Source organism: Calypte anna, chromosome Z (assembly GCF_003957555.1).
Source record: "Calypte anna isolate BGI_N300 chromosome Z, bCalAnn1_v1.p, whole genome shotgun sequence".
In the NCBI taxonomy this organism is placed as follows: domain Eukaryota; kingdom Metazoa; phylum Chordata; class Aves; order Apodiformes; family Trochilidae; genus Calypte; species Calypte anna.
In genome coordinates, this window is record NC_044274.1 from 55,956,793 (window position 1) to 55,983,030 (window position 26,238).

Consider the following 26,238-nt stretch of genomic DNA (forward strand, 5'->3'; position numbering starts at 1 on the left):
GAGAAAGGCAGCCAACTGTCATTCCTTTCACACCTTCCCAAAGTGTTACAGTCTTTTTCTTGTGGCGTTTGTACTTACTGCATTTGGTTATCTGTTGGTCCAGGAGTTGGTCAATCAACAGGAACCCATGGGTGGAGACATATGGAGGTCTGACCTTTTCCACTGTAACCCTTTGTTGGTCCTGCCTTACTTTCTTGAAGAAGAGCCCTGATTATGTGTGATTTTACTCTATCCTTCCCTCTAAGCAGCCTTAATCTGTGAATATTGCACAGAAAATATAAGCGAGAGAAAATCACAGTTTTGTTTTGGCTAATTTCTTGCAGTTTCGGATTGCTATCTTCAGGTGATAACTTCTCCTAAAGCACCAAGACTCCTCTTTCTTTATAAGGCAGGTAATATGAATGGAAAACATCATAAAAACTACACAAATAGTCTGAAGGACTAAGAACAAGGAACTGGTTCTTTCTATACACTTACTGCCCAGTCTGCAGGAGGATGACTCTCTATCCCTGTGAACTCAAAATCTCCAAGGGTATAACAAAAAAAATCCATTGGCTACAAGGAACAACAGTCCCATATTTGGATTGAGGGAGCTACATTTTATATGAATTTGATACATCACACTTGTATTTCATGGAAGGGGAGGTCCTTAATGATGGCATCATTTCACTTCCTTCCTTCCTGACAGAAACTATTAGCTGTAGTGGATTAGCTGCTGTCTGAGTGGAAGTTGTTCTGACAAAAATGATCATGTAAGGAGCGAGCTGGAGTTTTATATTAGGAGAGAGGTCAGGAAATTAATGCCTTGGAGGATTTGAAGAGAAAGAATGAAACATTCCCAGAAGCCTTGCTTTAGTGACCTGTCAGAAGGAGCTCTCTTCTTGTGGTCAGAGAGAACGTAAATAAGAGTAAAACATAAAGTGATGATTTATACTTAGGCTGAATAAATGTTATGCAGAAAGTCTGCATATATGCTGCTTCAGGCATATATTTTCAGACATTTGGTACATTTCCCCATCCTTCCCTTTTGCTTCTTTTCAGGGACTTCAGAAATTAAAATTCGCTGACAGTTTCAGGATCATAAATAGCAGATGAGGGGTTATACCCATACGACCTGGTGACACCCTAGTTCAGACATGCTATTTCTTTCTTTCATTCCCCTCTGTCTGTACACTGTATCACTAAGCACAACCCAGTATGTAGTGGTGGCTGGTTTCACGGACACAGTCATCGCAAAGATGGGAAATTAAAATGTTCCTTGCCAAACTTTATATAAAAGAAATTGCATAAGGGGAGTAGAAATCTAGAATTTGGCTCTCAGGGATTTTGAGCAGTGTACTGTGCCCTTCTAGTGTGAGTTGGTGTAGCAGAATGAAGGGAAGAATTTTCTTCATTAATAATGTGACAGGGAAGTGAAACAAACCACACAGCTTGTACTACAAGGTTTTTATTGCTTCATAAATTTTATTGACATAGAAATTAACCAGTTTCCTCTGTGTTTTAGACAGTGTAAGTTTGTGTTTATTGACACAGAGGAAGCTCATCTGTGCTCAAGAACAGATTTGTTTTCTGTTAGAAAAGGCTGTACTTGAGATATTTTTTAATACTATCACGTATTAACTTGGCACACAACACTTAAGAATCTGTGGCTTGGGATTTCTTAATTTAACAACAGAAGCTTTTCTACCTGATTTGTTTTGTGATAAGTATCAAGAAAGAGGTATGAAATTGAAAGAAAACCCCTGTGAGAAGCAGCAGACATACCAAAGTCAAGAAATGTTTTCAAGCGTTTCCAAAAGCTTTGCAGCAGTGCACCCACATTAGGACTGCTGCTGTGTTTACTGAAGCATTTGAACCATGTTTTTCTGCTAATTTAGGGAGGAACATAAGCACGGGTGTGTTACATTGTGGCAAACATATTCAAGAATGTCTTTCATTTAAACACATATCTTATTCATTAAGAGCTTTAAGCTGTCCTAAAACACATGGAATATACACACCTTTATTTGGGTGCTTCCGTACAGACAGGTCTATGTTTGAAATGGAAGCTTATGAGCTGTGACTATCTGAAAAATGAAAATGTATAGGCAGAGCTCTTGAAATGTCACCCATTTTCCCCCTCTATTTTTACAATAATGATTGTACAAGATGGGATTTGCATCTCTGAGCAACGAGTTAAATACTTCCAAATCTCCTTGAAATCAATTTCGAGTGATCATGCATGCAGATTGAAAACCATGACTTTGAGATTTACGTTCTGTGAATAAAATTTACATTCCCTGAAAAGCAAAGAAGGCTGTCATTTCATGCTTCCTAACTTTCATTGTCTATTTCCCTTCGGTACGCCCAAGCCCAGTGCGCTTGCGCGCAGTTTAGAGGAACAGCTTTCTGCTCTGTCGATTTTGTTTTATAAAAGCCCTGTTTTCTTTATGGCCTTTTTCTATTACATCTGTAGAATTTATTTAAGCAATGACAAATTTCTCTTTTGGGCCTGGAGTCTAGAAGAATAACTACTATCATCCTGTTGGTAAAAGATTTGTTGGGTATGACTGTTCATTAAATTGCAAGGATCTGTGGGTGAGGCTAGCTGTCTGCAGCTGCTGTGAGGAGGTAGGTTATGGGCTGTACTTTGTGAATATACATCATGAGAGAAACAAATGTGCTTCAGCAGCTTCTTGTTTTGTTCAACTAAAATGGGTGTTGATTTTGGAAAGCTCAGCAAAATCACTGTATTTTTTCAAAATCAGATATCATTCATCCTACATAACACCCATGAAAACAGCATTTAGGTTAAATATAGGATCAGTACTCAGCTTTGTAAGTTGACAAGAATAGCATTATATTTATTTCCCTTAAAAAAAATGCTCAAGCTGAATGCAGTGCCTGTGAGTGAGAGGTAATTGAAAGCACTATAAACAGGAACCCTCAAACAGTGCAAGTGTAAAGTCCAGAGTGCTTCAGTGTTCACCTTCTCACACAAGCGTTTTGACAGTTTTTTGGGGCACATTCTCTGTCCCTCTAGGGACAAAAAAAAAATATGTTATACACATTGATACTATTTTAAAGAAATTAAATAAGAGAATTTTCGCAAGGATAAAAATTTGAGTTACTGATACTATGACTGATCCAAAGTAGCTACATAAAGAAAATGGAAGTTCTCTTGTATTTTTAATTTCTATTATGTTACTCCAGCATTACAAGTGCTTACTGCTGTTTATCCAGGTGTCCACCTAACATAACTGTGAAACTTCATGTGCAGTACAATCTGAAAAAAAGGTGTTTGATGGACAACAAATTATGAGTTCTCATTTGTCACGGTGCAAATATGTTTTCAACTGAAAGCCAGGGAGGGAGGAGAATCTTCATTTGAAACCCGCTTTTTTTCTGCACTTGATCTCCTCTGGTATTGTATGAAAAGCTACATTGGACTGAATGACAGCTGAAAAGGCAAGCTGCTGTATCAGGGGATTTAGCAGAAAGAAGCTTCTGTTCTTTCAGCAAGCACCTTCCCAGAAAGCTCTCTGAAGCTCTTACCCATTCAGCCCAGTTGTGAAGCCGCTGCACTATCAAATAGGTATGGCAAGGAAAGTACCTCTAACTGTCTCAGTACTGATACTCAGGTTTGAGAGTAAATGGATATGACCTTATGGCTATCCAGTTCTATTCCACAATTTAAAATGAGATTATCCTTTCCCAAAAGATGAACTTAAAATGGCAGAATCATCCAGTGCTACACCTAATTTAAAAAAAAACAAAACAGAAAAAGCCCCAAAACCAAACCTCTCTTCCTTCTGTTTCCTCAATGTCCACACATACTGGTATCTTGAGTTACTGCAGTTGGTTTCTGCTAGTTGATCACAAATTCCATTCCTATCAAAATCCCTAAAAACCTGCTTTCCTTTGGTTTCTTTTTGCTCCAGTTTTAACTTTGATTTACACGAAAGATGACATAGAAGACTTTGCTGGCTGTAAAATTTAGTCATGTTACACAGTGTTGAAATTCCTATAAAAAAAAAAAAAAAGGTCTCTGCTTATTTGGTGACGACATATTATAACTCTGTAAATGACCTGGTAGTGGTAATAAAATTAAGGCATGCAACTGAAGTGATATACATCTGTTTAAAAATAATAGGAATAATTAAGGGTGAATCTTCTCAAAATGGAGGAGTTCCACTTAATTGCTTTTTAGACTTCAGGAGAACCCTAGGGAAAAACAAAGATATGACTAGTTCTGAAAGTGTGTTTCCATTTTTAACACAATGTGATACTGATCTTGAAGTACTGCAGGGTGACTAAAGAACATTTCTGTTTGTCCACATTTGGCATAGCATGATTCCACAAGGGATATTTTTGATCAAATCTGTTTTGGTCACTGGTTTTCTAATATACAAGTTATGTTATAGACATACCAACATTTGTATGACAACTCTGTGAGACTGAAATGTTATCCTTGCTGTGCATAGAAGCATCTTAAGAAATCTTTCTTGGTATGCAAAGATAAGTCTGACTGTCTGAATGTTACATTTTTCTTTCGTACAAGTACGTGTCAAGGGCTGATCTTTGTTACTGACTGAGCAATTAGCAATGTGTTACTTTCAGGGAAAGGCTTTTGGGCCCTGGCTGTACATCTGAGTCAATAAACTTTGAGATGCTCATAATATCCTGTCTTTCTTTCTCACTGAAGCCTTGGACTTGCCCTAACTTCATCAGAGCAGAGGAAAAAAGAATAATGTGAACAATAGGTGCCATGGAGTTTGAGTTAGGCCTAATGTGAGGAGGCTGTAAAAGCTGTCAGGGAGCTTGATTGATTGGCTCTCTGGCTGCAGCCCTCACTGGAAAGCAATAACGTTCATGCCTCTTGTGAGAGGGCTGGATGTGCCATCCGGGGTCAGAACTTATCAGCCTCAGGGGCCAATGTTTCAGATGAGGCCAAAGTGCAGTCAATAATTTCTACAGAAATTTGTGTGTAAATTGTGAAGCAAAGCAAGTTTTATCTTGATGTTGTTTGTCTGACCAAGGAAAGAATTAAGTCATGTCTGAAAGTCCAGCCACTTTTTTTTTTTTTTTTAATTTTAGTGACATGGGAAAAAAAGTTTCCTCATACTGAAATGTGTTTCTGTCATCATATTGGCTGTATTTTAATGAGGAAGGGCAGTGCCTACAATGATCCTTTGAGGGAAATTTAATTGTCAAAAGAAATGTAAAGATTTTTAACTGATTATATTAATATTCCTAGATTTTACTTAGCTATTATTTACTTAGCCACTTATGCAACAGTGGTTTGTCCCCAGCATTGGTTTATTTTTAAAACTAATAATTTTGGTTTTGAACATATGAGGATCAAAGGTTGATCAGCTCTAGTGCATCAGAAAGCCAAGCTGAAGTAGTAGTGTTGATCATAGCAGCCCAGGGAAGGCTACCCAGGCTGTTATTCATAAGCAAGAAATTGGGACAACCTGCAAAAAATACACTTACAGAAAAATTGTCCAAGCAGTCGCTGGCAAGAGAAGCCCAGAAGAAACTGTACTGATTGCTAGCAGGAAATCAGTTTGCTGGTATCTTACCTTTGCATTGCAGTATTATTGGTGAACAGCTAGAAAAAGCCAATTGGTTAACTAGATGTTTTACTGGTTTACCTACTTGGGAGGCAGTTTAAAACAGACTGAACAGGTGAACTGCTAAGCAGAACTTTGACACCTAGTGAAGTTGGTTAGTTGATAAGTCTCTTGCTTTTGTTCCGTCCCAGCAAACTGAGTACTTTGCTTCAGTAAGTGCCAACAAAAGCCCATTTACCTTTCTTCTGCTTAGGGAGAAGACTATTAGTCATAGTTCATTAGTTTTGTTTACAAAGCAGAACTGGTAAATTAGGTGTGTTACTGAAATACTTGTAACTGTTCTTAGCATCTTTTTTCCCACTGAAATGCAAGAATTTTATAATAGGAAGGACAGCACTGCCTACCAGTTTTAAAGGAAAGTAACTAGCTTGTGGGATAGCAGCTGTAAAAAATTGCAAGGCATTTAGCCTTGGCAATTTGTATTTGTTTTGTGGGTTGCAAATCTAAAAGGTGGAGTTTTAAGCATATTTTTCCTTTGTATCTGTTAATTATAGCAACAAAAGGCTTAACACTAAGGATATTCCAAATCCTAAACCGAAGCAATTGTATAAGGAGAGTCAGAGGTGGGCAAGGTTCTTGATCTCCTTTTCATAGACAGAGGAAGAAGGAGAATACCGCACCTCACTATATTATACTTAATTGATCCTTTTTGGTGCATGGGTTGGAAAGAGACAGAAGAGACAGAACTGCTCATTTGCCATTACAACTAATGAGTTGTAACTAATGAGACTCTAATGTACATCCCATGCTTGCCTATAGACCATTTTTAGCTCTACGTATTTTACTGTGAAGGTTCATGGTAGTTTGTTACTGTTGTCTGATCTATTGAGTTTACCTCCACCAACATAAATGAAGTATCCTTGCAAGCCCCACAAACTAAATGAAAGAAGAAGAGGTACTTGTCTCCCAAAAGCTGTAGTAAGAAATCCAGATAAAGTTCTGCAAAAGAAATCCCAAATGTGTCTTTTTTCCCCTCCTCTCTGTCTTGGAGGTGTGTGTCTCAGGTGTGTACTTGCCCTTTTCCCAGGCTGAGGACAATGGTGTCTTAGAGAGAGATGTAAAATGCTCTTCATAGATGTCATGTTTTCAGCCACTGCTTTAAATTTCTATTTTAAATTCCAATGTGTGGAGTAATAGAGAAGTTACCATGTCTAGTAACTGCAGTTGGCCTTTGTACGGAATGACTTGTTAGAAGGCTTTATGATTTACTGAGGCCACAGCTGGCTGCCAGCAGAGCTACAGGAATGTGTTTTCTCTTGGGCCTGGTAGCTAGAGATGAAAAGGATCCAAAGTTGGCACAAAAGCAAATAAATGCTTTGACTTTAAATAAAGCATCATAATTTATAAGAGGCTCTGCTTCTCAATCCCAGTGAGGTACATGGATCAACAGCAGTTCTTTGAGGTTGAGCAGAATTGTCTGCCTGGCCCAACTGCGATTCTGGTATCAGCAGCCTACAGATTTGGAAGCATTTTCATGGTTTGGGCTTGGAATTGTTTCTTTATCCATGGTGTTTCTTTCCCACAAATTATGTCTTTGGTCTTCCGTCCCTTTATGTTTCATTAACTGCTTTGCTGTTTGATAAATAGTTGCACCAGTGTTTGCACCTGACAGCTCTTTATGTAGAACACTGGGGAACTAATCTCCAAAGCTACCTGAAGGTTTATAAGCACATTTTGTCATCTCTTATTTGCTTGTTTTTTACTCTCCAAATGAATTGTTCATACAGTAGCAGAGTTCAGCGCTGGAACTGTCACAGTTTTAGACAGTAACTAGGTGACAGATGCTCTCTGTTACTACCCAAGCGCCCTCCCAGGGGAAAACTAAGAAGGGAATAAGGGAGAGAGACTTTTAAGGTTGGGAAAAAAACCTAGGATAGATTAAAAAAGTCATAGTGATAGTGAATTACAAATATACATAAAATATGCAAATGTGGAACTTGCCCTCCTCGGTTGGTAATTATTTCCCAACCAGAAAAGTCCCACACTGGACTTGGCAGCAGATGTGGGTGCCCAAATCCAGGGTCCCAGTGACACTCTGCAACAGCCTTAGAGAAAACAAGTTGGTTCTACCTGAGAACCTATCTCGATGAATTATGTTCTTTGGTGAGAGGCGCAGGAGCAGGAGCAGGAGCAGGAGCAGGAGCAGGAGCAGGAGCAGGAGCAGGAGCAGGAGCAGGAGCAGGAGCAGGAGCAGGAGCAGGAGCAGGAGCAGTGCCCCATCCTAGGCAGCACACTACTAAGAGAAGCCACCAGAGGGCTCTCTTGGGAACCATTTTATATTGATCACCATAAGAAGGGATACTGTGATTGGTCCATTTGGGTGACCTGACCCATTCTCTCCTCCCCATAGGCTCAGCTGCTCCCCATTGTAGCTGCCCCATCAGTGGGCTGGCAGCTGCTGGAATGTCCCAGGCAGGTTTGGTTTTTTCCATCCTGGTTCTCTTAAACCAAGACAGGATCACAGACTTCTGTTGAACTGTCCTGCTAGTCACATTAGGAAGGAAAGTACAAATGTGTGAACTCCCCACAAGGCTGTTGGGTTGTGGATTTATTTATTTATTACTTGACAGATACACACATATAAACTTACACCAGCTTCCCTAGTTCTGCAGCTGTTTCTCAAGCCTACTGGTGAAAACAGTATTTCTGTGGTCTGGTGTCTCTGACGAACAACAGAAATGAGGCTGATAATTATTAAAGGAATTCTTGAGTACTTGTCAGGGTGAGAAAAAATGGTTTAGGTTTTCCCTTGTTGGTCTTGCCTCTTGTATATAAAGAATTGTGCTTTTCCCTACAGTCTTGTTTTGCTATTTACTTGCTTTAAAAGGTGAAAGAGCTTGGGAGAGATGTAGCTAGCTTAAGAGATCTTGTAATTAATATAAACTGCAGGAAGCAAGTGTGACAGATGAGTTGAAAAGCCCTATGTTCTGTTGCTTATCTCAGGTGACATATGGTCCTAGAGTACAAGCAAAGGCAGTGTATCATGAGGCTTTTCTTTTACATTAGCAGACGGCAGAAGACTGTGTTCTACAGGGAAGCAGTATAGAAGCTGAAATCACACTCCCTGAGAAGTGAGTGGGAAATTCAGGGTTTTATAGAACAGCACTTCCTTCTTCTAAAATTGAGACTATGTGACATTTTTCATTGTCAGGTGAATCACAATTACTTAAGTAAAAGAGAAATCTACACACAAAATATTTTATTTCTGAAATGAATTTGGTTTTCTTCAGAGCACACAAATGCTAAAGGATTGTCAACCTGCATTTTTAGTGTCAGCTGAAATAAAATAATACTACAGTTTTACTTTTAAGCTTCAGGAGAATAATGAAGTGGTTCAGTTACTCTGGCCAAAGAAATGGTAAGGTTTGTGCAAGAACAAATCTTCAGTTGTACTCTAGAAGTCAGAAACCTATGGTTAGTTTATAACATTAACTGCACATTATCCTGTAAACACTGCTAACATGTGGTCTGACATTCAAGAGGTGTAACAGCAATTTATCCAGAAGTTTTCCTATATCTGCCAAAATCTAATCACTTTGAAAAAAATCTGATGTGGGGAAATTATGTTGCTGTCACCCTAGTAACTGCATTTTATTTCACAGTAAATCAATTTTTTAAAATTATTTCATAGTTTTCAGAATCGTCATTTTGAGTAGCTTGTATTTTAGCAGAACTGTTCAGTTGTGGATAACATACAAGCCATTAGGGACCCAATCTGATGTATTTTCAGGGGTGTTCCCCAGTTTTCATTGAGATTTACTGCTCTTTTAATGAATGAAATGTTTAGTCTTCTATTTGATTAGGACCGTTTGTTTTTCCTTCATCTCTCCATTTGCATTTAGAACTTACTGAATGGTTATTTCTTAGGCAGACTGTCTTTAGAAGAAATAAACACTGAAAAACATTCGCAATGGTATCATAACTATAAAAGATAGTATAACTGATAAAATATACAAGATAACTTGGATTAGATGCTGCTGTTTTCCAGAGCCAATATGCCTTTAGCATTTCAGTCATAGTTCTGTGCAAAGGCATTTCAATTCCATTTCAGTTCACCCTCAGCAACAAGTCTTTACAATATGCTGTTTTGTTTTATACTAAAGCTGGAAAAGAATAATGTTACTAGGGATGCAAGAAAGAGAAAATAAACCAGAGCTTCTTTTACCTGACTGTTCAACTGAATATTGACCAGCTGTCTTCATGAGAGAGAAATAGATGGTGGTGAATAAGCAAGAGTCTAGTTTTCCAAGAAGTTCAATGATTTTCCCAAATCAATAAAGCTCATCAGGCTTCAGAACAAAGGCTGCAAGAGACATGACAGAGATGGAAGTGGCTGTGTGTTCTTTTGTTATTAAACACATGGGCTCATGGGGAAACAGGCCTTCTTCAGTTATTTCAGTGTTTATTCTTCTCTGTGTTATGGGATAAACCTCTAGATTAGGAAAATATATTACAGTTATTCCTAGCTGGGGTAGAAAAGTTTTCAATGGCCTAACTCTGTGGCTTCTAGAAGTTCACCTTACTGTATAATTTTTCCTTCTTTTCTGAGTGCAAGTGCAAATATGTAATACAGGTCCAGAGAATACATGAATTGTGTGTATGTCATTAAAGGTGTAGTACAGCTTCTTCAAACTAGGGTGGTCGTTGCTAGTCTAAATCTATTTGTACTGATGACTTCATAATGAAGTAAGAAAGTGCATGGCATTTGAATAAATTATTTGAGAAATTTGGGTTGACATTACTAAGAACTTCCTGAAAGTCACTAGGTTCACTATGCTGTCGAAGAATCTGCTGTAGTGGGTAGAGTAATGCCAACCTGCTTTAGCCACCAGCAAGGCAGTATTGTCTAATATAGCAGATTTTAGCCTCTCAGGATTTAACCTTGAAACTTACTGTGTTTTCATAAAGCACTAAATTCACACCAGAGCTAAATATCTCAAAGGTTTATGACTGTACCAGCAGTATTTCATTATACTTCTTAATGCTATCCAGTCTTCTCAGCTTCATTGCTATCCAGTCCAGTGTCCAGAAGGACTAATTGCAGATCTGTGCTCCAGATGGTTTGATAACAGGATGTGGTTAAAGTGACTTTTCAAACATTCAGTACTTAAAAAACAAAACAAAACACAAAAACTTCACACAACCAAATAAAAACCCAGAATAGAAAAACAAAAGAGAGAGAGAAGAGAGAAGAGAGAAGAGAGAAGAGAGAAGAGAGAAGAGAGAAGAGAGAAGAGAGAAGAGAGAAGAGAGAAGAGAGAAAAGAAAAAGAAAAAGAAGAAAAAGAAAAAGAAAGAGAAAATGAAAGAAAAAGAGAAAGGAAAGTAAAAGAAAAAGAGAAAGAAAAAAGAAAATGGAAGAAAAAGAAAAAGGAAACAAAAGGGAAAGAAAAAGAGAAGAAAAAGAGAAAGAGAAGGAGAAAGAAAAAGGAAAAGGAAAGAGTAAAGGAAAAGGAAAGGGAAAAGGAAAAGGAAACCCACCAGTTTTGCATTTCCAGGCTACGTTACAGTCATTAAACTCTCAGGCTTGCTGCTTTTGATGTCTGCTCTATGTGCATCTGCTGTAGATGTAGTTAAGTTCTTGTGCTATGCTAGACATAGTGTGATTAGAGCAGTAAATAAATTGTATTGCTACCAGAGTAGTATTCAGTGTAGAAGATCTGACTTCATACATACAATGTTTAGTGTTAATTTTAGATTATTTTCTTTCTTGATGGAAGCAATTGGAGAAATAAGCTATTTGCATTGCAAGTATAAACATTGTTCTGTGTTTTTTATGTCTGGACGAATTGCAGGTGTATATGTGGATATGGGATTGATGAAGTGGTGGATGTTGTGAGGCAAATGAGTTATACTGCTCTTACTAAACTAGTTGCAATGAAAAAGATGGAGATAATTCTAAGATTATTGATTTTAATCTTGCATCTTTTTTGCAGTTTGTGTAATTTAGTTACTGTTAGAACTGTCAAATATGTGGGACTAAAAAATTCATTACAACAAATGCAGAATCAAATGTGGTGGCAGTGCACTCATTGAAGACAGACATGCCATGGTTTGGCTCCCCCAGGCATGTCTGGGACAAAAGGCAAATGGAATTTGGGTTGCAAACAAATTTGTGGATTCACTCATCATAAAGATAAGAGAAATTGATTTTGCTGTAATGTTAGATCAAGTGTTGATCAATTCTGAGAATTCCATTTCAACCTGGAAGAGCTGCTATGCCACAGGATTATTGCTACAAGGCACTAATATTAGGCTTTTTAAGATGTACTCTCATAAAAAATACTATGAAGCATAGTGTACCTTCATAGGACTTCCTCAAAATAATTTTAAAGTGCTACTCAGAACAGTAAAGACAGTAGGCAGAAATGTTAACTGAAGGGGAATTTTGAGTAATTAGTATTGTATTTACATTTAGGACAGTACAGGACTACACATAAGTGACTTTTGTGACTTTTTAAACATAAATGACTTTTGGTGTTTGAAAAGGAAGTTCATTAAATATTCTTCAACAAATTAGCTACGGAAGTATTCAGAAAGACTTTGCACAGATTGCTTTCTCCACAATTTTACTGATGTTTTGGACAGATCTCTGCTAAGAACAGAGGGAACTGCTCATTTTACAATAGTGAGAGAATACCATTCACCCATTAAGATAACTGGTCTTTTGAGTTTTCTGGGAGAATAATCAGCTTGGACTAAACCAGAATTTTGTGCCAGTTGCTGTGATCTGAACACAAAAGCAGCCTATATTGTAAAAGATTAAGTCAGACTTTCCAGTCTGATTAATTGAGTAATGTCTACTTATATTGCAAATTAAATTTATTTGTTTACCAAAGCCAGTACTTAAAAAAACTAGGGCCTGCATTTAAGAGATTAATGTGATAATTTGAATACCTAGGCATGTGATCTCATTTTCAAAGTTTTGAATACAAAGCATAACAATCATTGGCTTATATTCGTTGCAGAAAACAATGTCAAGAAAGCAAAGGGATTTGTATGTGGTTTAGACTAAGTCTTTCAGTCTTTCGTTGTTTAGATGAAGGACCATCTGCAAGAGTGTATTAGATTTGAGTAGATCCTTTCAAGATTGATGTGGTTGCTGGAAGTTCTGTGTATTAATAGTCAACATGAATGGTACACTGACTTGGTACTAAAGATGCCTTACAATTGTGATGTTTTTACATTAAAACAGTACATGTGCATTTGTTAAGCAGACTTGAAAAAACTTTTCTTTTTCCCAAATACTGAATCACAAATTTAGATAGTCCATTTCCAATTTGTGATGACATGTTTATATAAATTTAGTTAATAGCTAGTAGACAATTTCAGCCCTGGTCTTTGTTATGCAGTCAATAAAAAGAAGGGAGAGGAAAGAAAACAAAACAGATCCCTCACATCTAGAGAACTCATAAAAAGTCCTTTCTGTAGATTTCTGAGAAGGATTTTATTACAACTCACTGTTATGACATGTGACCTTTCATTCCATAATAAAATCCAAGTACAGATTGTCACAGTTACTTTGCACATATTATTATACCTATTAGACCTGCTAACATAAAATTATTTTGTGATTCTAGGCATGTGTTTGTTTTTCCTGTCTGTTGATTAATTTTTTGCCATAAATATTGTGCTTATGAAATGTGATGAGAAAAGAAAAAAAGTCATAATGGTACATGCACTGTGAAGAAAAAAACCCCAAGGTACTCAAGCTTTTCTTGCTCCTAACAGGCTAATGAAGTTCCCTTTGATGTTAAAGGAGTGGTGGGCACTAGGTAACATCCTCTGTGCACCTTTGCCATACATTGAAGTTTATGTTCCTGCCTTGGCTAATAATGGATTTTGGCTGAAATAGTACTACTAGTGTAGAAAAACTAAAACTTTCAGGTAACATGACTCCATTTTCTTGTGTTAGACACCACTTGCTAATTCCTACACACACTTTCACCACTTATTGTGTCTACTCCTTAATGATAAAAAGCATGCATAGTAGCTTTTTTTGAAATTTAAATTTTCTTGTTCTTGTCTACTTCAATTTAGGATATTTGACATTGAAGACTGTGGAGGATATTGCTAATTTCATATATAACTATGAACAGTTAAGTAGTTTGCAAATGGAGTGATATACCAAATCAAATCAAGAAATGTAAATCCTTGTTTTGGGATGTTTGTTCGTGTTACATCCAAATCTTGTGTACTGTGCTCTACTAATTGGTGAAACTCTTGAGCTGGTACCCTTACTTGGTGGAAGAAATATTTGCATATAATCTAACTATATTCACTATTATTTGAACAACGTCACAAGAACAGGATTAGGTATTTGGCCAGGTTTCCTGAACTGGAATATTTAAAAGTACCAGTACCCATAGGTATGCTGCATTACAAGCACCTGATTTTTTCCTCCATTCTTCACTAATAAACCTTACACAGTTTAGCCTCTTGAGCTTCTTTCTAATATGAAAATACATATTCAGATTGTGTGAAACCTGTGTGAGGGTTGCTCAAATTGTCCTCACATTTTCTTTCTTGTTCAAGCAATGCTAAATAACTGATTGTTACATGATGTGTAGGCTAAGCTGTAGTCTAATGAAGTCTCTTTACAAGAATTTCTTATTACTTACACAGCCCCAGTGAGGTTTGATCCTCTATGTGGCATGTTACTTAATTTGTAAAAAGGAGACAATGTATAGAGAGCCAGCAAACACATACTCAATAGAGGTGGTGGAACAACTAACAAGAAGGGTTATTGCCTGTATGGCCCCTGTCCAGTGTACTCAGGTGCAATACTTGAAGGCGAACTGAAGGCTGCTGTAGTAGTATTTGTATATTGCCTCTGGGACAGTGCTGGGAAGTCCCATCAGAGGTTCTTGTTTTGAGCAGGAGCTCCCTGCCAGGACAAGTATTCTGGGTCAAAGAAACTTGGTCAGTACATACTGACTTGGTTATAGTAGCATGAATAATCCTTTCTCCTTAGCAGGGCATCTGGTATATAGTATGGACAATGTATTTTTCTCATCTCTGTTTCTGTTTTTAGTGTTGTGGTGCAATAAGCCTCCAGCTGTACATTTTCTTAGGGGTCAGTCCTACTACCAATGTTAGTTACATTCTCTTGACCCATTTCTATGGTAATCTTAGAAGCTTAAATGAGCTAGTTTTACTGCTAGTGCTCTGGAATTTTACCTGTGACAGAGTAATGTGCTGTTCATTAGAGAAAGGAAATTTATTCCTTGCCACAGTTGTTCTAACGCAGCATGGAGATTAATCTTCCCGCCTACTTACATGCTGAAGCCTTTGCTAAGACTAACAAGCTTAATGAGATGCTAAGTGTAACTGACTTTAAGGGAGGAACTTACTTGTGTTTGCTTTTGAAGTATTGACTTTCTTATGCAGGAAGGTCAGTTGAATGCCTTCTAAGAATTACTGAAATGTGTATTGATTTCAGGGATTTTTATTATTATGCCTACTCCACACCTTCTACTTTGCCCTCTTTTCTGCTAATAGGCAACAAACTATCACTAGGTCTGTAATACATACGAATGAATAAATAAAACATGTAGAGATAGTAAAGGCTACAAATACTGAAGAAGACAGAGGCTTATTCAGGGAATACATAATAATAAAAAAAAAATCACCTAAAGAATCACCAACCACACCACAAAATTTAAGAATTACATTTTAACAAAAGAATAAAGGTGAAGTAGCTGGGGGAAAATGACTGGCAGAGTTAATTCTCCCCTAAAGCTCTGTGTGAAGCCAGAAAGCCCTCATTGCTTTGTATTTCTAGGGGACTGGGCAAAAGCTGGTTGAATGGACAAGAGGGAGCAATTGTGCTGCTGCAGGGAGATAGGCTGCATGAAATTGTAGATCATAGCGATGAAAAATACCCGTGGTTTTCAGTCAGAGCATAATGGAGTCACAGGTGATGAACTACAAAGGTGGAAGAAAGGCAGCCAGGTTACCAGAGAAACACCTTTTCAGTGTCTCTCTTCAGCGTTCTAATGGCAGATGGGAACGTAGCTCAGAGCTGCTTGTTATGATAACCCCGTTTCCATTGATGAGTATCTCCTGTGGATCTACTGACATTTTCTCCACCTTTTTCACCCAGCCGCGTGAGCAGACATAGGGGTTTCCAGGTGTGGCACAATCTCGCCACTGGAGGAAAATGACATGGCACCTGCCTGTTCCAGGGCCCGCACACTCCCCTTTGCTTTGGCGCCAGTGGGAGAGGTGCTGTGAAAGTGCCTGTTGTCCTCCCAAAGAGGGGATGGGGGGGCCCATTGGCTGCAGGACCCGCTCGCCATTGCCGACCTCACCCCTCACGGGTGCCCTCAGGCCTGGGGGAGGGCAGAGGGCGCTGCTGCATCTGCCCACAGCTGGCGGCCCGCAGGCGCCTCCCCACCCCCCCCAGGCCTCGGCCACCAATGGGCTGGCGGTGGCGGGTGCCACGGAGCCAGAGCCGGTGTCTGGCGTGGGCCAATGGCGGCGAGGCTCGGGAGCGGGAAGCGGGGAGCAGGGCCCATCCCTGCCACCCGACCTTACCCGGGACTGCGCGAAGGGTGCGAGCAGCAACGTGCTGCTTGGTTTTCAGGCTGCCAGTTTTGCACAGGTCGTGAAAATTCTGCATAGCAATTTCACCTTAATCTTTGTGGGTGTTCAGGTCCTGGCTCTGACCCTGGCTAGGTTTGGTTTTCGTCCTTCAGGCAAAGTCCCCCCATAGTACATTCTAGTCATCTTATCATAACAGCAACTTAAAACCATACGGGGAAAATTTTTCAAATCTGCTGCAGAGAATTTTCAAGGAAGTCCCTTCTTCCCCAATACCTCTGCTAACAACTCTTCAAATACTTCCCAGCTGTTAAAAGGCCCCCAAGGAAATAAGTGGCTGGTTGCATGTTTACCTTGGTGCAGAAGAGATGGATTGTTTTAGTGCAAAATCAGAAATGGCTCTGGTAAAACAAAGCAAGAAGACTGCTGGAAATATTCTGGCACGTTGCCATTATTATGTCCGTTTCAGAATCGCTACAGCTAGAACAAGGAAAGTGTGGAGGAAAACCAAGCCACAAGTCTGGCAGCTGCGATTTAGAGTCTTCGCACCTCTCATAAATCGGAAGCATTCTGCATCATGTCTTTCCTTGCTAGGTAGATTATTATTTCAGTGTGCGTTCTGATAAGAGGAGATGGCTGGCTCAGTATTACTCCCTCGTCTTCATCTGTGTAACTTAATGAATTAAAGAGGTCATTATGCTGGCTAGTCCATAAACATGATGATAAATTATGTGAGGAAGGGTTTAAGGGCAACCCAAAAACATTTGAGTGACATCCCCCACATTTATTTATTGTTAGGAAATCCTTACCATGTGCATGTATTACAGGAACAAGTTGAATAAACCAAAATTAAATGTCTGCTTTAGGTGGGCAGACAAATTTACATTTAATATGTCTTAAATGGAAAAACAGTTAAATTGCAGTACATTTTTGAAAGGATACGTCTTTCTATGTACTTATATTGTGATTCCTCTTAGTTTTTCAGTGTGGTTTCAACTTAATGTCTAATCTTTCACTTTCCACTGAAGAGAAAGCAGGACTAATAATATACATTTCCATCTATATCTACTTAATGAAACTTGCAATGCATACCTATGTTTGTGTGTTTGGTCATATGCACTTTCAAATAAATAGAAGCATCATTATCATATTGTTCCAAGCAAAGCAGATTGTTCTCAGTCACCTACGGATTTAAACACTGTAGCTGGTGCTTGGTTTGTGCTGGCTGGCTGCCAAGTGAAAGCAATTATGTGCAATAATAGCAAAATTAAGAGGTGAGTGTTGCTGCTTTACAGCAGGACATGGCAAAACCCATTTCCTTCTGTCAGCTGTATCTTGATTACACACACAGTCACACAGGCACATGCTCTCTCTTGCTCGCATGCACAGGCGCGCACACACTCTTTGTCATTTGCTGTCTCTCATGTGGGTTTTAGCTTGAGGTCACTGAAACCAGAAAAGAGGAAGCATAGACCACAGTGTTTGAAAGCAAGTGAGAATAAAGCTCTCACTTTGTGGGGAAGGAGAGAAAAAATATGAAAAAAGAGCAAAACAAAAAGCCTACTCCAGTTGTTGTCCTCACTGTGCTAATACTTTGCTTTTCTCTCACTGGCAGGTGTCCTAGTGGTAAACGTTACATGGAGGAATAAGACTTATGTGGGAACACTGCTGGACTGCACAAAGCACGACTGGGCCCCTCCTAGGTAGGCAATCATTCCAAGTCTGGTTTTGCTCTACTGTATTTTCACCCTCAATCTCTGTCAGGAGACTGTACAAAGATTAATAAAAACCAACTGGTTATAACTGAAAACATGTACCACTAACATCAGTAATTTGCTGTTTCCGGCTGAAATGAGGTGGGGGGAAGCTTTTATTTCATAGAATCATAGAATCATAGAATTTCTTCTTGTTTTATGTTTTTGAGAGGGAAGGGGAAATACAGTTGCAGGAAAGTTACTTCAAACATAAGTTTCTGTAAGTTTGGAAATTCTATTTTCTCTTTTATTGTAATTAGTTGGTCTTCTAGTTACCATTTTTGGCCCTTTTTAATGCCTTTTCCTTTGGGACTAACTGTCTCATTTGGAAGAAGGACATCTTTCCTTCAACATGGATGAAGGTTCTGTTATGGGAAGTGGTATTGTTTTGGTATTTATTAATTTCACAGCTCCTGCTGATGAAATCTGCTTTTGCTTATATAGATTTTGTGAATCGCCAACAAGTGACCTGGAAATGCGTGGAGGACGGGGCAGGGGAAAGCGAGCAAGGTCTGCTGCAGCTGCAGCTGTACCTGGGAGTGATGCAAGTTTTGCAGAGTCCAGAGGACTTCAGAATAAGAATCGAGGTGGTGCCAATGGGAAGGGGAGGAGGGGCAGCCTTAACACAAGTGGGCGCAGGACACCCCCAAACTGTGCCATGGATGAAGTCAAAGCTAGTCCCTCTTCCACAAACAAGAGGAAAGCTAAACCACAAATGGAACTAGATTTGAACTCCAGTTCGGAGGACAACAAATCTGGAAAACGTGTTCGTAGTAACTCTAGAAGCACTCCCACCACCCCACAGGGGAAACCTGAGACTACTTTTTTGGACCAAGGCTGCTCTTCTCCAGTGCTGATTGACTGTCCTCACCCTAACTGCAACAAAAAGTACAAGCACATTAATGGACTACGATACCATCAGGCTCATGCACATTTAGACCCAGAAAACAAACTGGAGTTTGAGCCTGACAGTGAAGACAAAATCTCAGACTGTGAGGAGGCACTGAGTAACGTAGCACTTGAATGCAGTGAGCCAAGCACAAATTTGCCAGGCTTTGATCCACTGAAAGCACCAACATCTCCATCCTCTATCACTACCCCAGGAACCCCCAAAGGAAAAAGGGAACTGACCAGCAATGGCCCTGGTTTAGCTATCAGTTCCAAAACTGGCAAGAATTCTGGCAAAAAGAAGGGTCTGAGCAGCGAATTGAACAGCCTTCCAGTAATTTCAAATATGGCAGCCACATTAGAGAGTTGTTCAGTAGCTGATGGCAGTTTGCAAACCGAAATGCCAAAACTGGAAGCTGAAGGGTTAATTGACAAGAAGAGTTTGAGTGATAAAGGCAAGAAATCAAACAGCTGCAAAGTGGATAAAAACCTGTCCAAACTGAAAACAGCCAGGCCCATTGCCCCAGCTCCAGCACCGACTCCTCCCCAATTAATAGCGATACCTACTACAGCCTTTACAACCACCACTACTGGGACAATACCAGGACTTCCCTCTCTAACAACTACTATTGTTCAGGCTACACCAAAGAGCCCTCCACTAAAACCTATTCAACCAAAGCCCACAATTATGGGAGAGCCAAGCACTGTAAACCCAGCTCTCACATCACTCAAAGACAAAAAGAAAAAGGAGAAGCGAAAGCTGAAGGACAAAGAAAGCAAAGAGACAGGAAGCCCCAAGATGGATTCTAAGCTGGGAAAGCTGGAGGACTCAAAAGGGTCTGGGAAAGACTTATCTGGACATTTTTTAAAGGACCATCTCAACAAGAATGAAGTGCTAGCTAATGGACTGTCAGAGTCTCAAGAGAGCAGGATGGCAAGTATTAAGGCCGAAGCTGATAAGGTTTACACATTCACAGACAATGCACCCAGCCCTTCCATAGGGAGTGCCTCCAGGATGGAATGCAGCACTTTGGTGAATGGACAATCTGCCATGGCGCCACTGCACATGTTGACACAAAACGGTGCAGATAGCACAGCCACTAAAACCAACAGCCCTGCTTACTCGGATATTTCTGATGCGGCTGATGATGGTGGCTCTGACAGCAGGTCAGAGGGCATGAGGTCAAAGGCCAGCTCTCCATCGGATATTATTTCTAATAAGGATGGTGTTGTAAAAGGACATTCTTCAACCACAGCACAATCGGCCCAAGCAAAAGAGTCCCATTCTCCCTATTACCATGGCTACGATCCTTATTATTCCCCAAGCTACATGCACTCTGGACAGGTCAGTGCCCCAGCAGCTGGGAACAGCAGCACCCCACAGGGACTGAAGATCAAAAAAGAGGCTGAGGAAGAGGCTGAAAAGAAAGAGAAGGTGGAACTGCCAGATGCCAAGAAAAGTGAAAGCACTTCCTCTAATCTGCAGCCACAACATCAGTCAGTAATAACGCAAAGACACCCTGCACTTGCTCAGTCACTTTATTATGGACAGTATGCCTATGGGCTCTATATGGACCAAAAGTCCTTAATGGCCTCTAACCCAGCTTACAGGCAGCAGTATGAAAAATACTATGAGGACCAGAGATTAGCAGAACAGAAAATGGCACAAACTGGGAGGGACTGTGAATGGAAAAATGACCCTTCCTTGAAGGAGATAGGGAAGGATGACAACAAGCAGAAGAATATTCCATCTGCCACTATTTCAAAGGCCCCTTCAACTCCAGAGTCTAGCAAAAATAATGCTAAAATAACGTCATCAGTCCCTAACAAAGGAGAGGAAACAGGCAAATCTCAGATCCTTTCCAATCACCAGCAGCAGCTTCAGTCTGACAGTTTCAAAGCCAAACAAATGGAAAACCACCAGCTCATAAAGGAGGCTGTGGAAATGAAATCTGTTATGGACTCCATGAAGCAAACAGGAGTAGATCCAATGACAAGATTTAAACAGGTGAGATCACAGGAAATGGAATACATGTGTGTTGATTTATCCTTAAGTCATCTGAGATTTTTGCTCTTGATTGGGCTATGCTCTTCTATCTTTGCATCCACCATGCTTTTCTTATGCTGGATAGTACTGTAGTCTGTGAACAGACCACTAGACCTTACAGTTGAGCTGTTTGAAAAAAAAAAAAAAAGAAAGAAAAAAAATGTAGTAAGGCAATGACAGAACCCAGGCTTAAGACCTGGATAGACTATTTTAAATTACATGCATGAATAAAATAGATTTCTCTTTTAGATGTAAATTCCAAGCAATTTGCTTAGCTCAGAAATGAAAAATTTCAAGCAAAATAAGCAGCTTTCATTGTGAGAGGACTTAAAGTAGATTTGAAACATGGTTTGAAGTGTTTCTTTTTTTGTTAAATGACAGTTGGCATTTACTAAAGATGGGTGAGCTGGTTCTTTGAAGAGTTGGCTTGAAGCTCAGCTCTTTATCTTAACCCAAGGTGACCTTTTTGAAGCAGTTAAGTTCCCCTTCTCTCCTCAACCAACCTCAGGCCCCTACAGACCTACACAATGGATGAAATCCTCTCTCCATTGAAGTCAGTGATAGTTTTACCACTGACTTCAGTGGAACCAGAATTTCATCCAGTGGCTTCATGCTGACCTTCCTAGATGTCACATTGGCTTCATTTGAGGCAATGCAACTGTCTCTCTGCTCTGAACTGAGCCTCAATGCTTGGTGCTTTCATGTTCTGCTGTATGGTACATCCCAGACTTCACCCTTACGGTCTGTCTTTCAAGATGCAGTGGGGTCAGGCAAGTGGGAATTAGGGAGCTCTAAAGGAAGTGTCATGGTACAGCCCTGAGTAGAAGAAGATTTCTTCTGATTCAAATGAGTATTTGAACCAAACTGTCCAAGTGTCTAGTTGTGTGCTTATATTTCTGTTGCATGTGCCATAAATGTATAGCAATTGGAGACCACATTTACAGTTAGCTCTTGTGTATTGTGTATTATGAAAAAAATCTTCCTCTTACTGTGTGGTACTGATTTGGTGTAGCCTTGTAAAGAAGTCACCTATGTAATTTCATAATGTATTTATAAACTGGTCTACATAACATATTACGCAAAAATGTGTTTATCCTGTAGCAGGTCATTTACACAGTGTGGTCCTGATCCTGTAAGTACATATCTGTGTGTAATTTAACAAACTTGAAATAAGACTGACAGCTGAAGAAATCGTCTTTAATGTCTGTCTTCCAGTGATTCCTGGATGTTTGTAATATCAGAGGCAGCATGAGCTAGATCTTTCCAGATAGATCAGTTTTTCAGGTTCATTGTTCCAGGTAATCTATAGTCCCTGGCATACCGTTAACCAGCTTTAATTTTGTGGTTCATGGATACTTTTTGCTCTCTAGTGAAAAACCTCTCTGTGGGCTTTAATTAAAATGTTTTATGAGTAGCATGGTCTCAGAACCTTTACACATGCATATTATTTCATGATTAAACTAGTTTAAAGCATGAAGGAATATACAAGATGAAGCAATTGAATTAAATTTTGGTAATAGTCTCTTGCTCCTTCATGGGAATATTGGTTTGACTTTGTGTTTAAGGCACTCCATAGCAAGCAAACCTCTCCTCTGTATCACAGGGATATGCTATTAAAACAGCTATTAAAAATACATTAACCAGAGTATGGGAAATACCAATAACAATTTTAATTCAGCATCTAAGTTCAGAGCAATTTTTTTATTCCTTCCTCTTAGGATCCAGATTCACGAACATGGCATCATTATGTCTATCAGCCAAAATACCTTGATCAGCAAAAATCAGAAGAACTCGATCGTGAGAAAAAGTTAAAAGAAGACAGCCCTAGAAAAACACCTAACAAGGAAAGTTCCCTGCCTAACCTTCCTGTCTCATTAGCAAGCATTAAAGAGGAGCCTAAAGAGGTCAAGCGTTCTGATTCTCAATCAGTGGATGAGAGCAAGATAAAAAACGATGATCGAAAGACTCCTGTCAATTGGAAGGACTCTCGGGGTGCTAGAGTAGCAGTTTCCTCACCAATGAGTCAGCATCAGTCATACATCCAGTACTTGCATGCTTATCCTTATCCACAGATGTATGATCCCAACCATCCAGCCTATCGTGCAGTCTCTCCTGTCCTAATGCACAGCTATCCTGGTATGTATTCTGAAACTTGCCTTGCATGTCAGTTAATAATTACATCCTCAAAGTGCAGTAAAGGCTGCATTTTAATATTTCTGTTAGTAGCTAGGGTAACTTAGAAGCTTCATGGGTGACATTTGTTTTGCTCATGCTTTCACTAGGAAAATTTCTGTAGATGAAACTGATTTAATACAAGATGTTCCTTTTATGAACTGTCACAGTTCCCAGCTACGGTTTTCTAAACCCTTGACAATCTGCTATTGCTGTTAGACTGACAGATAGTTTATTGCCTATAAAAATAGTCTAAGCAGTTACTGTCAGAGCCATTATGGTTACTATTCCTTTCACTTAAAGAGAACCCATAAATGTCTGAAATGGCTATCAGTTCAACCTTCTTTATAACCACCATTCATCAGGGTAAATTAGGTGAAAAAATGGAAGAGCAAAGTTGCCAATTGATAATCATGTGATCTATTTTTGAGTTATCTTCTATGCTGGCATCCCCTCCTCCTACCTTGGTATAGCCAAAGTTAAAAACACTAACTTGATATGATATTTATTGTTTACCTGCAGGGGCCTACCTCTCTCCAGGATTTCATTATCCAGTTTATGGGAAGATGTCAGGGAGAGAAGAGGCAGAGAAGGTCAATACCAGCCCAAGCATCAATACGAAATCAACCACTGAGTCCAAAGCACTGGATTTGCTCCAGCAGCATGCCAACCAGTATCGCAGCAAGTCTCCTGCTGTAAGGCCTTATCTGTTCTTAGTGAAAAGTGGTACATGTGGGGAGGGGTAGAGGACATAATTGTAAGAAGCACACAGTCTGGCATCAAGCTCCAGTTGCATGTTTTTTCTTCCTAGCACTGCCTAAAATAGAAGCAATTTATAGTCAGGGTGCTTCCATGTCATAAACTGGAAATGACACATATAACACAGTTCTTCACTCAAAGTCTTCCTGTCTTAAATGAATGAACTCATTTAGAAGCACAGGTTCAGATATGCACAGTTTATTGCAGTTAAATAGTGAACCCCTGCTTGTGGAAACAGATAATGAAATAGCAAGTAGAGCTGTGGGATTGGTAATATCCCCTTTCTGTATCTGGCAAGAAGTCACATATTCCATACAGCGTATTACTAGCCCAGTTTTCTGAAGATTTCCACATTGAAGCAAATAATGTCATTTTACTTTCTGGTAAGCTGGTGCTAGTTATAATTGTGAGCAAGTCACTGACTCTAATTCTCTTTCTTCTGGGGCTTTCTTGCTATTCAGGCAGGCTTGATCTCCAGAGTGCATTAAAGAGGACTGAGGATTCACTTAAGTCAGCTTTCAGCAGCTCAGCTAGGTTGTTCAGGCATTGACAAGTCAGCCAAGCTTAAGGGAGCCTAAAACTAGAAGTCATCATGGTGGCTTCAAGCTGTAGTATGTTGCCTCAAAATCTGTGTGATTTGGTAAATATTCCACTCACCAGATAAACAGGCTTTAGGTTAGAATCAAGTGCAGACAGTCCAGCAGAGGTACTTTCTCCTCAGAAAGCGTAAGCTTCGTAATTTGTACTCAAAAGGCTGTTGCTAGGTAATATTAAGTGTGTTTTGTTCCTTCTCACACCAGTTTTGTCCCACTTTCTGTTACTAGCCTGTGGAAAAATCAGCAGCTGAGCGTGAACGGGAAGCGGAAAGGGAACGAGATCGTCACTCTCCTTTTAGCCAGAGGCATCTCCATACACACCATCACACACATGTTGGAATGGGGTACCCACTTATACCTGGACAGTACGACCCATTTCAAGGTGAGCAGGAGATTTCCAACAGGGGCATTAGCTTATTACCTTGACATTAGAATTCATGCCTTCATGAAGCATTTTGAAGAGTTGTTAAATCTTGTGAAATCAAGTGCTTTATATGTAGGAAGAAGTCTTGACTATTTACAGCTTGGACTAACCATGAATCTCAGCTTCATGCCTGAGATATACTAGGTTTGTTTCCAAAACTGGGTGTTAGAGAGTTGTTAAAGATGGACCAGGTGGACATTCATTTGAATGTTTTTATTACTACTACAAACTGACATTAACTATCAGAAAAGCAGTAAAAAACCCAAACAAAGCTACTTTCTTTTTGTATAATTAGGGTTGTGTAAGCAATGGAAGAAGTATAGCTAAGACAAAAGCTTTTTATACTGAACATATTTTACATACAAGTCATTGCAGTCACAAGGGTTTCAGCTTGTTATAATTTAACCATCTGTAAAGGGCCTCTTTGTATGTTGGCAAATGCTATACACAAAGTTGCAGTTGGGGAAAAAACAGCACAGTAAGATACGATTCATTGTCCCTACATTTTATACCAGTCTTTGACTGTTTTACTCTAACCCTGGACTCCAGGTGAATTAAAAGGAGATTTCTTCCCATGCAGCAAAGTACTCGCTATCACAATTGGTGGCTAAATGACATTAATTCATTACGTTAATTTGGTGACTTGGTAATTATTTTTCCTGTGTAAAAGTCTTGACTTTTCTCGGTTTGATTCGGTGATTATATATGCCTTTTGGGATGCATTATGTTTGTTCAATAGGAAAACTGTAAAAATTATTAGTTATTATGAAAGTATTGTAGTCTGAGCAGCTGGCATATCGCCTCTGTAATTCACTGTGACTTTTGATTCTTGTTGTTTCCTGGTACCTATTATTTCTATTAGGCTTCCTACTCAGGAACTTGTACAAACCACTTAGCACCATGCAGTACAGTACTTGGAAAGAAATACAATAAAACCCTAGCATTTTCTGATGTTGGGGCTTTTTGTCTGTTTGCCTTAGTGATGCTTTGTAACATTTCTGTGAGAAAAAATTTCATTAAAACCAGAAGTACATCAGTATGCCTTTGTTTCTTCTTTCTCTCAGGTTTGACCTCTGCTGCCCTTGTTGCCACTCAGCAGGTGGCTGCACAGGCATCTGCATCTGGTATGTTTCCTGCACAAAGAAGGTAAATAGCCAGTAAATCTCAAATTACGTATTTTACTATAAAGAGGAGAAAGCAAATCATAGATTTTATAGCCTGATGGTCTGCAGTTCCTTGCATGACACAGTTTTTAAGGGTGAAGAAAAAAACCTAGGGTTATTTATAGTTTCACTTAAGGTGACATTTTGTCCATAGTTGGGTCCTTTAACTGTAACCTACATCTTTAAGAAGGGATGAGTAGTCTGTCCTCTGAGATTTTCCATGGACTTATATTTTAAGGATTGATTTTAAGATGAAACCAAGTGATTGTAAAATAT

At 39.4% G+C, this 26,238-nt stretch overlaps 1 protein-coding gene across 1 annotated transcript in view; it reads left to right on the plus strand.

Moving 5' to 3' along the window:
• The window catches only part of ZNF608 (zinc finger protein 608), an 81,150-nt gene extending 55,201 nt beyond the window's left edge, over positions 1-25,949 (plus strand). The window contains exons 3-8 of the mRNA XM_008492547.2: positions 17,775-17,862; positions 18,358-20,809; positions 22,567-22,984; positions 23,543-23,715; positions 24,604-24,757; positions 25,864-25,949. Of these exons, the coding sequence (XP_008490769.1) occupies positions 17,775-17,862; positions 18,358-20,809; positions 22,567-22,984; positions 23,543-23,715; positions 24,604-24,757; positions 25,864-25,949 (3,371 nt within the window). The remainder of the gene's footprint in view (positions 1-17,774; positions 17,863-18,357; positions 20,810-22,566; positions 22,985-23,542; positions 23,716-24,603; positions 24,758-25,863) is intronic.
• The last annotated feature ends 289 nt before the right edge of the window (positions 25,950-26,238 follow it).